The sequence below is a fragment of the Schistocerca americana genome, chromosome 8 (genome assembly GCF_021461395.2).
Source record: "Schistocerca americana isolate TAMUIC-IGC-003095 chromosome 8, iqSchAmer2.1, whole genome shotgun sequence".
In the NCBI taxonomy this organism is placed as follows: Eukaryota; Metazoa; Arthropoda; class Insecta; order Orthoptera; family Acrididae; genus Schistocerca; species Schistocerca americana.
Genome location: NC_060126.1, coordinates 214,302,262 through 214,316,708, shown reverse-complemented (window position 1 = coordinate 214,316,708; position 14,447 = coordinate 214,302,262). Strand labels below are relative to the sequence as shown.

The 14,447-nt window shown below is 40.6% G+C and overlaps 1 protein-coding gene across 1 annotated transcript in view; it reads left to right on the top strand.

Moving 5' to 3' along the window:
* Positions 1–7,445: 7,445 nt before the first annotated feature.
* Positions 7,446–14,447, top strand: part of LOC124545680 (anoctamin-5-like) — a 349,333-nt gene continuing 342,331 nt past the window's right edge. The window contains exons 1-2 of the mRNA XM_047124626.1: positions 7,446–7,488; positions 7,746–7,786. Of these exons, the coding sequence (XP_046980582.1) occupies positions 7,446–7,488; positions 7,746–7,786 (84 nt within the window). The remainder of the gene's footprint in view (positions 7,489–7,745; positions 7,787–14,447) is intronic.

The window sequence follows — 14,447 nt, the reverse complement described above, 5'->3', positions numbered from 1 at the left end:
TTCCCCAGTATTCTAACAATAAACTGAAGTCTACCACCTGCCTTATCCACGACTGAACCTATGTAATTATTACATTTCATATCCATACAATATGTTACACCCAGGTATTTGTATGAGATGGCCAATTCCAACAGTGACTCACTGATATTATAGCCATAGAATACTAGTTTTTTTTCATTTTGTGAAGTGCAGAATTTTACATTTCTGAATATTTAAAGTAAGCTATGCTTTCTTCCCCAACTAACACTCTTCTCCTGGAAGCAACAGAAACATCTCCACATATTTGCAGAACAATGCTGTGTAATTATTATATTCTACAAGGAGAGGCAGATAGTTATCATTCACTGATAAAAAATGAGAAAGGCTCTCTCAAACTGGGAATTACATAAATTTGAGGAAACAGCAGTTTTATATCTACAACTGGTCTGAACTCTTGAAATGTTTACAAAACAATATACACTGACCTGAAGTCCATCCAATGTTCCTAAATTAGTATTACAGCTCTTTTCAGTATTCCTGCTACATATGTCGATTGTTCTAGCAAAGGAAAAGGGTATGACTTGTTTTCACCTACTTTGTAACTGTAAGAAAAGTTGGCAGGATTACACAAATCTTATACAGTTGGTTGAAAAATGGACATGAAAGATTATACAGGTTGCACTTCCATCTTTCCACAGACTGCAGAAGAAAGGAAGTTTCAACTACCATGGGATGCTTCAATATTTCTAGCTGACACAGACACCATTATACAGACAATAAAATACACAGGATTCCTCAAAATCCCCAGGGCAGTAATACTCACTGACCCACAATGCATTCTGAAGTCAATAAGTTACAGCAATTATAACAAAAAGACTAGTGTGTGTGTGTGTGTTGGGGTTTATGGGCGCTCAACATCGAGGTCATCAGCGCCCTGACACACAGTAAAAGGAACGAATGTGGAGAGACCTAATAAAACTGAAAAACACACTCAAAGCAGGAAAAGAGGGAAAATACGACCTGAGAAGGTAAAACCTAAGGTAAGGGATAACATAGCGACAAGAATGACATAGGAAACCGTCAGTGTCTGGCCACTTACATAAAATATGGGCGAGCTTGTCACACAGGAAACAAGTTAAAATCCCCTCCCTAAAATCTTTGTAAAAACATTCGACATGGCACAGAACTTTAAAACTTTAACCACATTCGTCCGAGTGTTGCCTAAAAGAGTTGGCAGGTCCGCTGGCAAGGCAGCCGCGGCCCGCTGGTCAGAAAATAAAACGCAATCCAATAAAACGTGGCGCACAGTGACCTGGACGCCGCAAGCACCACACAGTGGAGGGTCCTCCCGCCGGAGCAGGAAGCCATGCGTCATAGGGCTGTGGCCTATTCGAAGCCGAGTGAGGAGAACCTCGTCCCGTCGATGGGGCTGAAAGGAAGTACACCACACACGCGTTGTGGGCTTGACTAGACGGAGCTTATTGTCAGTCACGTCCAGCCACTCGTCCTCCCACCGACACATGACTCGGGAGCTCAACAGCGAGGTGAGTGCGTGCAAGGGGATAGCACACTGAGATACGTGTGGATCAAGACACGCTTCCTTGGCTGCGAGATCTGCCCCTTCATTCCCAGCAATGCCAACATGCCCCGGAACCCAGCAGAAAGCTACAACCTTCCCCAGTCGCTGTAGTCGGAGGAGGGCATCCTGGATGGTCTGGACTACTGTAACTGCCGGATACAAATGGTGCAATGATTGAAGGGCACTGAGGGAATCGGAACAGACAAGAAATTTAGGAGAGGAAGAATGTCTCATCTCCTCCAGCGCCCGCAAGATCGCAGACAATTCTGCATCAAAGACCGTGAAAGGCGGAGGCAGTCGGACCTTAAGGACACGATCCGGAAAAACAACGGAGCAGCCAACGGAATCCCCTTGTTTCGACCCATCCGTAAAAACCGCTACATAGTCGTGGTGCTCAGATAAAACAGCAGAAAATGCTGCATGAAAAACGGTGGCAGGAGTGCAACCCCTCTTGTACTGCAATAAATCTAAAATCACTCTGGGCCTCTTCAGTAACCAGGGTGGCAGGTGGTTAAAACCCTGGATTTGGGGTTGTACAGACTCCACACCGAGCGACTCTAGAACACGTTGCACACGGATCCCAAATGGCAACGTAGCCCGGGGACGGTGGGAAAAAAGGCGGTCCAGAGGTGGATGGGCAACAAGGCGGTGAGCAGGCGAGCTGGGAGCCGCAAGAAACTTACAAGCCTGGCGCACCAGAAGGAGCTGCCGCCGGATGGTAAGTGGCGGTTCGCCAGCCTCAGCACAGAGACTTGGTATGGGACTGGTCCTATAAGCACCCGTGGCCAGTCGAATCCCAGCATGGTGGACAGCGTCAAGGATCCGCAAATAAGACGGCCTCGCTGACCCATATACTGTGCACCCATAGTCCAGCCGCGAACGCACAAAAGCCCGATAAAACTGAAGGAGACGCGCCCTGTCCGCGCCCCAAGACCTGTGGCTGAGGCACTTGAGGATGTTGAGTGCCTTCAGGGATCTGGCTTTCAAGTCACGTAGGTGTGGCAGCCATGACAACCTGGAGTCAAAAATTAGTCCCAGAAACCGCACTGCGTCTCTAAAATGTAGGACAGCATCCCCCATATGCAAGGCAGGCAAAGTAAAAAGACGACGAGAACGATTAAAATGAACACAAACACACTTATCGGCAGAAAACCGAAAACCTGTCTTTGCAGCCCACTCCTCTAACCGCCGCACTGTTAGCTGCAACTGACGGCTCACGGTTGCAACACTGGAGGAGGAACAGAAAACAGCAAAGTCGTCCACAAACAAGGAGCACTGTACTGGACTCCTCACTGTAGACGTTATACTGTTTATGGCTATGGCAAAGAGGGTAACGCTTAAAACACTGCCCTGGGGGACACCGTTCTCCTGCTCAAAGCGATCAGACAGTGTGTTACCAACGCGGGTCCGAAAAAACCGCTGAGACAGGAAAGACCGAATGAAAATGGGGAGGCGGCCACGAAAGCCCCATTGATGCAGTTGTGCAAGAATACAGTGTCTCCAAGTAGTATCATATGCCTTGCTGATATCAAAGAAGATACCGATACAGTGATGCTGACGGAGGAAAGCCTGCTGAATAGCCACCTCGAGGAGTGTCAGGTTGTCGACTGTGGACCGAAATTTTCGGAATCCACACTGAAAGCGGCTAAGGAGCTGCCTGGTCTCTAGCAGCCAGACCAGACGACGGTTAACCATTCGTTCCAGGGTCTTTCCGACACAGCTTGTCAAGGCAATACTACGATAACTACTGGGACATGTGCGGTCCTTGCCTGGTTTGAGGAGAGGGATGAGGATTGCCTCCCTCCACGAGGTGGGGAAAACTCCCGTCCGCCATATGAGATTAAAACATTCGAGGAGGATTTCCTTTGACGCCGCTGGCAGATGGCGAAGCATGGAGTACCGGATGCGGTCGTAACCTGGTGCGGTGTCAGAAGCCGCAGTAAGTGCCGATTCAAGTTCCCACATGGAGAAAGGGGAGTTGTAGGCCTCAGAATTGTTCGACCGAAAGTCCAGCTTCGCTCGTTCGACAGTCGCACGGTAGCGACGAAATGCTGGATCCTGGGTTGCAGTGGCAGTACTTTGTGCAAAATGCTCTGCCAGCGTCTGAGCAATGGCTCTGGGTGTTGTTTGGAGGCATCCCTGGTTCAGGACTGCAGCTATTGGTAGACGGCTGCGTTTACCGGAAATCCTCCGGATGGCTTCCCATACTTTTGTGGAACAAGTGGAACGGTTGATGGAGTCCAGGAACTCCTGCCATGACCTTTTCTTGCTCTCTTTAATGACACGGCGTGCCCTGGCTCTCGCGATGCGAAAGGCGGTAAGATTGACTGCTGTTGGGCGGCATTTAAATCGGCGAAGAGCCGCACGCCTGTCCCGGATGGCTGAACGGCACTCATCCGTCCGCCAAGGCACAAGGCGCCGCTTAGGAGGGCCAGAAGACTGTGGCATGGACAGGTCAGCAGCATGATGGATCACAAGTGTGATGTGATCCACCCATTCCTGTACGCTGTTGTGGCGTTCAAAGACAGCCAATCGAGTGAACAGAGGCCAGTTAGCCCTGCCAACCATCCACGATGGCGGCCTCTGCTCCAGCAATACACCATCCAGGAGATGAATGAGGATGGGGAAGTGATCGCTGGAATGAAGGTCGTCAATGACCTCCCAGTGAACAGAGTCGGTGAGGGTTGGAGAGCAGAAAGATAGGTCAATGGCTGAGAATGACCCTGTAGCAGTAGAGAAATGAGTCGGAGTACCTGTGTTGAGGATGCACAACACTTGAGATGTGAGGAGGCTCTCCAAAATTCGACCTCGAGCGCAAAGAGAAGTGGAGCCCCACAGGACATGATGGGCATTGAAGTCTCCCAGGAGGAGAAAGGGGCGCGGGAGTTGGTCGATAAGATCTGTGAGAGTGTCTAAGGTCATTGCATCCAGAGGGGGTAAATAAAGGGAGCAAACAGTAAGCCTTCGACGGGAATGAATTGCAACTGCAACTGCTTGCAGGTCAGTATCCAGGGGGAGAGCAGAGGAGTGGTGGTCATTAGTGACAAACACGGCGACTCCGCCTTTGGCTCTGTCTCCAGTCAGGTCATCTTTGCGATACAACGTATAGCCCCTGAGTACAGGAGCATCAGAGGGTTTTAGATGTGTTTCCTGTAAACACAAGCACAGGGGGCGTTGCCGTGCTAGGAGGTGCAGTTCCTCCACATGTGCCCGGAATCCATTCATGTTCCACTGTATAATGGGAGCCATCGATCAGGGTGGGAGGACCTTCAGTCGCACTTTCTGTCGGGGAGGAGAGGCCACAACAGGTGGAGGCTCAGTTTTGGGGCGAGATGATTGCCCCAGTCTGACATCAACCTCCATCGCCTCTGAAGAGGAGTCGAGAGAGACGTCAGAAAGAACGACATCAACATCAGCAGACTGTAGAACTTCAGTCTCCTTGAGCGGTCGAGTCTTCACCTTTGGTTTGGGCTTCGATTTTCTGGCCAGAGGTGGCAGTGGAGCCAAAACCTCAGAAGCAGTAGGGGGTGTAGCAGCGCTGGGCATTGCACAAGACTGGATCTGGGAAGGGGCAGGAGGTTCCATGACGTCAGCGACCACGGCCCGGTCAGAAGGCCGGGGAGGAGCAGCAGGCTTCACAGGAACAGCAGCAGCACACGTACATTGACAAACGCAGGTGCTAGTGCTGACAGTAGCAACCTCCGTTTGTGTAGCGGCATCAGTTTTCAAGACTGGCTGTTTCAGAACAGAAGAAAAGGAAGCAGCGAACGTGGGCGGCTGCAGGGACTTGTAAATTTTCTTTGCCTCACCGTACGGGATGCGTTTGGTGGTTTTAAGTTCCTGGATCTTCCGTTCCTCAAGGAAAACTCTACATTCCCTACTCCACAAAAAAAAAAAAAAAAAGACTAGTAAATAGACTCTCGACATATTAGAACTTTATCATCAAGCAGAGAATACTGGTTAAATTTTAGATGATTTTGTATTGATTAATCTCATTCTGGCATTAAATAAGTAGACAAAGCTGATCTGTGAGTAAGAAATGCAATTAACTGTGAAAGACATATGAAAATAAAACTACCATACACAGGTTACATCCCTAAAATATTTAATTAATTTATTGATTTATTGTGACTTTTGGCCTGAAGGCCACACAGCCATCTCCTATTATTTTGGGCATTTACAGAGTGAGGTTGTATATTTATCAAGAAATTTCAAAATTAGTTTTAAGACTGCTATATTGTTTTGATGAAGGAGAGGTGGTATAGTAATTGGTAATGATTGATGACACTGGATTAGTTGCTGCATGAAATCAGTTTGCTGATATGATATAGCTTACATTCAAAAAATTCTCAAGCATGTATTCAGTGAAGATGGCTAGGGAATGGTCCATGAATAAATCTCATGCATATAATGGAGCTTACAATTTGTTTTAAATTCATAACATTCAGTGATTCTTTCACAGCAGAGGGAAGAATCCTAAGCAGTTAAAGCTATGCAAATATACAACTGTGGTTTATAAATTCTAGACATTCAAGGAAAATAATAGCTTTCATTGTGAGGATGTGTCTCAAGTCACAAATCTTGCCCTGGCCCCTTTCATAAAAATGCGAGCTGGAGACACCTTAATGTTAACATGATGAAGTAACAATTGCTGATGTCAATCACATCCTGTTTCAGTGCAAGCACTGTTAGACTGTTAGAAAGGCAGAGTCAAATTATTAAAGGAGGTTCGATACCTGGTCACTGCCAGTCACTTTGCACTATCCGAATTCTTGGAAATACAATTAGAAGTTCACATGATGTCATAGCCAGGTTTATAAAACAAAATGCATCAAAATGTAAGAGAAGTGATAGCCATTGAACTTAATTCATGGACAGAATTAACTGCTTTAAATAAATGAGTGATTAGATGTTAAAATACTTTAAGTGAATACATACATCGTTTACAGTCTGAGGATAAATTCATGAATGTATGTTCCAAAATGTATGCATGGTGAAGGTCAAATATTATGTTGCTTTATTGTCAGTCATTTTAAATGTTGATGGCTAAAAAGTGCGTATGCTAGAAGCCAAAAATAAATAAATAAATAAAATACATAATCTTTGAGATACTGACAAAAAGCAATGGTATGCAAACTACTAACAGCTTATAACTGCTAAATACAAGACTAGAACCTTTCAATATAAATGAATGATTTTTATAAGTATAAACAAATTATGTCCAGTGACAACTTACGCTCGATTAATTTCTTTGAATGTACAGTTTGGTGTTAGATTCAGAACCCCATAATAATCAACTTCCTTCTTCATTTCTTACTAAATTCTTGATTCCTAGAAGCACTTATTCACAGTTACACAGTAAATTCTCAGCCAAGACAAGCTCAAAAATCAGCCACCTTTCCAAGACAAAGAGACCTTAGAAAACAATCGCAATGGAGATGAACATTTTTATAATGCATAGTTGTTTATATATGATTGTGCTCAGTTAATTTCCTAGCACTGTAAGAAATGAAATTTATTTAGTTTTGTGTAATGAAGATTATTATTCTTTAAAGGATGAGCTTGTCTTATGCATGCATTTTCCTGTGAGTTTCTTTGAATATATAATTCAAAGAATAATTATAATCAGATAATAATTCTACTTAGTGAGCTCAGCTGATATTTTTCATGCCTTCAACTAGGATTGAGAAGTGGATGTGAGATAAAGGAAAGAAAATTTTTTAGGATATCTGAACAGAATGATATCAAGACATGAACTGAGCAGTTTTACATTTTGTCTAATTGGTAGACATGGCCATGCTATCAGCATTTCTCTGTGCAAGATACATCACAGAAGAAAACAAAGTTCAAAACCAAAATAAAATTGAGGAAATTTTCTACATGACTAATGCTTAATATTAAGTCTGTTATAAAAGAATTTGCCAATTTGCGTATATTAGATAAATGATAGCTGGTGGAGTAAGAGTCTGTTTCTAGACATCTCTGTAAGTCTGTTTTCCTGTACCCCAGTCAAATGTCAAGAGTGACTATTTAACTGTGTGAGATGTGTAACACCTGTTTGACATTTGTAATTAATGTATCTACTCTTATATCTAATCTAGAGTGAGATAAAGTTATCAGTATACTACTCTGTCCTTGCAGAACCTGTAGCAGGATGTTTCATTCAGTACTGAAGTTTAATGCTCAGCATACTGTTCATATCAACTGTGCTTGGTGCAAAGTTCTCAGGTGAGTTTTTGTTTTCTGCTGTTTTCATAAACAAGAACATTTTTGGGTATATGTCTGTATCAGAGAACAAAGGCACTAAGTTGTAGACAAGACTGATTACTATTTTAAAATTCTTCTGAAATTAATACCACTATCAGAACACCTCCTTCACACAATAAACTATATCCCCTATTTTTTGTTGTTTGTGATTGTAGAAATTCACTGAAGCAGCACAGTAGAGAAAAGTTCACAAAGTAAACTAACTCAGCTCTCATGACACATTGAATTGGCAGTGTTAACCACACAAAGTAGTAATGGGAAAACACGGGCTAGAACTTCTATCACTCTGTAAATGTAACAATCATATGAACCCATGCACTGTTAATTCCATTAACACCTTCTTGATGAAGAAATTGAGTTTCTTTGAAACCTGCAATAATTTGTACAAGCATTAGTTGTAATGTTAAATAAAATTGAGTTTATAGAGCAGTTATATGCACAAATGAACATAAATTTAAATAATTTCTGTGTTTTCTTCATTGTGTATAGCATTTTGTTCTTTACTTTCTAAAGCCATAAACTGGCTAGAGACAATAAAACCCAGTGGCTAAAAGTAATAAGTAATGAACAGTTTCCCATATTTTTAATACATGAAAGTTATTAATTTAAGTTGATATTCACAGTTATTAAACTGTGATCCTAGAAAATATCATTCTGTTCTCAGTGTGATATCACGTTCCTAAAAAATTAAAGCCCCTGTCTCATTTTATGACCACATATGCTACATAATAGAGAATAAATATTTTCCCATGTTATCATCAAAACTATTAGTATTCAAAGTAACACATAAGTAAATAGTCTGCAGTATTCTTTAAACACTGATGTTGGATGTCAAGTTGTTAGCTTGACCACATTTGGGTCCATCATTTGTATGGTACATTGTCCTATAGACCAGCAGAGGATGGACACAGTTAAACATTTGTAATGACAAAGTGAGACCAAACTCACAATAAAAAAAAATTGTTTATCTTATTTTCATGATCAGTTCATTTGTGTGATAATATTATTGCTAGTAATATGTATAAATCATAAATTGCTTTCTGAAATGGCCTGAAGCTACTTTTTGTAGATTCTTCAGCTGTTGTGAACCTTCACAACTATGGACCTGATGCATTTTTGTCTTGGTAATGAGTGGAATAGACTTGAGCAATACTTGTTCCCTGATATTATATAGTTTATTTAAAGAATGAGCTGTGGCTGCACTGAATTTAGCTTTGGTTAACACCAGACTAGTTCAAAATAAATCACTTTTTAGGTACAATTTTGCTTTGCTTTCAATGTAATGTCAATGTTTGTTGATTTTGCACAAATATAAGTTTGAAATAATATGTGTATTTAGTAAATAAAACACCAAATTTTTGAAAATATGTTATATGGCAGTTGTCTGGGTTCAATTTTTAAAACAATTGCAACTGTATGTCTGCAATATTAAGAATATGTTTATTGACCTCAGTTGTGCATCAAATATTTCTATTCTTAACTGAAATTGAAACAGAATGCATAGGTATCTTTACACTATTTACTGAAGACATATATTCAAATGTAGTAGCAGATAATCTCTTGGCCAATGGGTTTGTGTGCGAGTCCTAGTTCAGGTTATTCTGGATTCTTGTTTTCAAGGATCTTACCTGGTTTTTCTTAATAAGTCTCTACGTCAGTGTCTGCTTGTTTACCGTAGCTAGAGTCCATTATAGGAGTCTTATGGGCACTTGCAAATAGACATCTTTCGTTACAGTACTGGCTGTTTCTTTTATGATCAAATCTCTAATCCGTGATACATTCATACATTCAGTATTTAGTATAACAGAAACAGTCAGTCTAGATTGCATCTGATATTTATTTAGTCTGGTAACTGATTTCAGTCAAACATGACCATCTTCAGACCACTAACTCTTGGTGACGTGTGGAGCTGATACACAGAGGTGCTGTATGTACCAAAAGGTACCACTCAACAACTGCAACCTTTCGGTATGTACAGCAGCTATGTGTAATGGCTCCACATGTCACCTAGGAGTAAATGGTCAGAAGATCATGTTTGACTGAAACCAGTTACCAGAATAAATACATATTAGTTGTGATCTAGACTGACTGTTTCTGTTATACTTAATTCTATCATTCGTCCATTCATTCATTCATTCATTCATTCATTCATTCACGCACTGTCTTCCATAATGTTATTTCAAATGGAACCTTCAGGGACATGGAATGCATCAGACTATACATTAGCAGGCAGAAGCAATCGATTTAAGCTGAACATTAAAATTACAACTAGTGCAGATCTTGACTGGAATTTGCGTACTTGTTGCAGATATTGTGATGAATTATTGAAGGGGAAGTTAATGATGTGCTCTTTTCCCATATTTATGAGTAGCTGGTAATATCCAATTTCCCACCTGATGTCTCCTGGCAACCTATTAAAGATTTTGGCACCAGAAAATAAACATGCAAATGACTTTCACTCCCAGGATTGTGCTTGTGAACTTCACTGTTTTCCTAGATGTCATTTTCATTATTAACCACAAATACCATTATGGAGTGAGTATAGTGGCACATGAATGTAAGAAGCTCAAGTTATCTGAAGAGTTCTTTGCAGTGTGCTAGGTATGCAATATTTTTACTATGTGCTTTTGAAGAATAAATATTTATTTAATCTTAGCTGTATTTCCACGCAAAGATATGCCACAGGTTGGTATATTAACTGAAAGTATGCAATCCAGACTGGAAGGCAGCACAGTGAAATAAATTTCTAAGTGCAAAGCCAACAGAACTGAGCTTTTGGTTCATTTCTGTGTTCTGCTACCTTCTCAGGTTGTTACCAGTCAGATATCTAGAAATTTCACATATGGTATTTCATTTAGTTGAATGCCCATTGACCTCTACTCTAAGTAATTTCTATTTGCTTGGAATGACAGTGTATGGGTTTCAGTAAGATTAAATACTATAGAGTTTGCTACCAACCGTTTGTCAACCTGTATCACAATCCTCTTGGCTTTGTTTAATATGGATGTGGTTGGACACTTTACCAGTATATTGAAATCATCAGAAGACTTGACAGCGTCTGAAGAGTGTTGCAGTGTCTTTGGTAAACCATTTGTGTACATGAAGAAAAAGCATGGGCTAAGCACCAATGTTTGTGAGACACCAAATTTCGAGTTTCTCCACCTTGAAGTTAGTTCTGTCCCCTTATTAATTAATTAACATGATTTTCTCTTTTCTGTTTTATACATTTGTTTGTAGAAGCCATCCCTTTTATAATTATAGGCCATATGCAGTATTTGTCTATACAGTCTTCAATAAAGCATGCACTTATGTCCCTGTTGATGCTTTTCTAACCCATTCTGTATCTCTCCATGCTGGTTCTTTATAAGAATGACTACTGTATAGATGATATCATGCAAAATCCTGTCTTATTTGGTTTCAGCTTCTTGTTAACAACACATAGAAAGGCTCTCTTGAAATAGTAGTTTGATTGTGCTAAATATCATACATTCACCACATGCTATGGTTTTTTTGTATTCCTGTGCATCTATTAACTGCAGATAGGTTAAATAATTCTTCAAATATCAGACAGGGCTGCTAATCTGCATAGAAGAGGATGGATTGCAACAGGCTGGTAATGCATGTCACCATTGAAGTGTAAAATTGTGAGCATTCCCTTAAATATGATGAGTGTCACATTTGCAATTGTTAATGCATAGATTCTGTTCATCTGAACTGTTCTTAATATTTACATTTAATATTTTATGTTCTTCTCAGTTCTTCCTGGTTAATAGGCTTCAGAACAACTTCAAACATTAAATCGGTTATCAGTAGCCACCCATAGATGTCACGATCTGTTGCAGACTTAATGTACCATTAGTTTAAGATTCTAGTTTGAATCATTAACCAAATTATTTTACAGCCATGACTCTTGGCTACCACTTTCAAAGCAACTAATTATCACTGTTAAGATATCACCAATGCGATTAAAGCACTTCTTTCAATGTAGTAAGTTATGAGTCACTTCCCTAAGCTATTAATATTTCTCATTAATAGCTTTTGAAAATTGATTGCCTGTGTAGAATAAGTTCATAAATAAAGAAATTCCTTTTAAAATCACTCACTAATAGAGTTGTGCAGGGTCAATCAGTTTCTAGTAAACTGGAAAAAATATTTATTTTCTTGCCATTATAGAGGTGGTACTCTTCTTAAAAGATGTACTTGAAACAAGTTAATGAAGACACACTGTTATTAATCACACACTGATTGGTGTTACACAAATCACTACAGTTGAAAGACTTTTTCCAGATGATTTAAGATTGATAGGTAATTCATAATCTTTCTTGAACATTTTGTTATTAATAGACAGCATAGTAGCTCAAGACAATAAATACATCTACATCTACATCAATACTCCACAAGCCACCTGACGGTGTGTGGCGGAGGGTACCTTGAGTACCTCTATCGGTTCTCCCTTCTATTCCAGTCTCGTATTGTTCGTGGAAAGAAGGATTGTCGGTATGCTTCTGTGTGGGCTCTAATCTCTCTGATTTTATCCTCATGGTCTCTTCGTAAGATATACGTAGGAGGGAGCAATATACTGCTTGACTCTTCGGTGAAGGTATGTTCTCGAAACTTTAACAAAAGCGCGTAAGCCAGACTTCCGTAACTGAAGGAGGATACGATAAGGACTTTGTAGAGCGTCCCTCTTGCAGTGTCTTCCAATGGAGTTTATCTATCATCTCCGTAACGCTTTCGTGATTTCTAAATGATCCTGTAATGAAGCGCGCTGCTCTCCGTTGGATCTTCTCTATCTCTTCTATCTTGGAGTCTATAAGGATCTCATCAATATCCCATTACCATGCACATGAAGTCAGCATCAATGAGTGGCAAGGGTAGACTGGGTTCACTTTTGTGGCACTTGTATCCTCTAGCTGGGGGAAGAATTCAGTGATTTGGATACTCCAGATGATGATGGATATGCAAAACACAGTTAAGTACAAGCTGTTGGTGTCTGATCCATAAAGAGTAACCCTTGGCTCTGTCAACAGGCTGCCAACAGGGCTTGTCTAAAAATCACCAATCAAGATTGATCCAGCATTGGTAAACCAGGACCAAGCCACAGCACTGATGGACCAACCACTATGTAAGCCAGACATCCGTAACTGAAGGAGGATACGATAAGGACTTTGTACAGCTATAAAAGCATGGAACAATCCACACTCTTGGAGGTACTACTCAGGTAGCATAGGGTTTTGAGTTTTAACTAGCACTTCAATAGGAGATAATATACATGTGAAATGGCACAGTTAGTTTGATGCCAAAACCTAGCTCCATAAAGTACTTCTTGACTAAACTAGGTATATCTTAGTGTTGTTAGAGCTCTTGGTGCAGCTGTTTACTCTGTTGCAAACTTTTGGTGCCCTTTGTTCAGTGATCCACACTGCCAATTGCTACATTGTTAGAGCACCACTGGATTGCCTTGCCAGGAACTTGCTCATTCAATATGAAACAGACAAGAAACAGGCAACAAGAAAAAGATATTTTTAGTATACACATTACATATAGTGTACATTACATAAATGAACAATTAACACATGTTACATACTTGATGTCACCCAAGTTGATAATAAGGACAGTGCTGCTCCTTACAGTTAGGAGCACTGCAAACTCCACTCACTTAAGGGGAATCATATTAATACTGTAATGACGTACCCAGTTAAAGGCCTTAGAAAGCTTACAGGAAATGCAAATGGATTTATTTTTCTTGTTTAGTTTTATTAGAACTAATTTTCTGACATCATACATTGTTTTCTTTGTAGAAAACCTTCATGGATCGCAAACTGAGCAGTTGTTAAAAAGGTTGATGTCAAAAATGTGGTTCCATATTCTACTTCTACATCCATTCTCTGCAACATACATCCTTCTGAGTCTGCTTAGGGTCTTTATTCTTGATCTCCCTCTACGATTTTTACCCTCCACACTGCCCTCCAATACTAAATTGGTGATCCCTTGATGCCTCAGAACATATCCTTCCAACTGATCCCTTCTTGTAGTCAAGTTGTGCGACAAATTCCTCTTCTCCCCAATTCTATTCAGTACCTCTTCATTAGTGACGTGATCTACCCATCTGATCTTCAGCATTTTTCTGTAGCACCACATTTCAAAAGCTTTTTGTCTAAACTAGTTATTGTCCAAGTTTCACATCCGTAGATGGCTACACTCCATAAAACACTTTCAGGAAAGACTTTCTGACACTTAAATTGATACTCAATGTTAACAAACTTCTCTTCTTCAGAAACACTTTCCTTGCCATTGCCAGTATACACTTTATATCCTCTCTACTTTGACCATCATCAGTTATTTTGCTCCCCAAATAGCAAAACTCATCCACTACTTTAAGTGTCTCTTTTACTAATCTAATTCCCTCAGCATCACCTGATTTAGTTTGACTACAATCCATTATCCTTGTTTTGCTTTTGTTGATGTTCATCTTATATCCTACTTTCAAGACACTGTCCATTCCGTTCAACTGCTCCTCCAGGTCCTTTGCTGTCTCTGACAGAATTACAATGTCATCGGCGAACCTCAAAGTTTTCTTTTTTCTCCATGGATTTTAATTCCTACTCTGAATTTTTCTTTT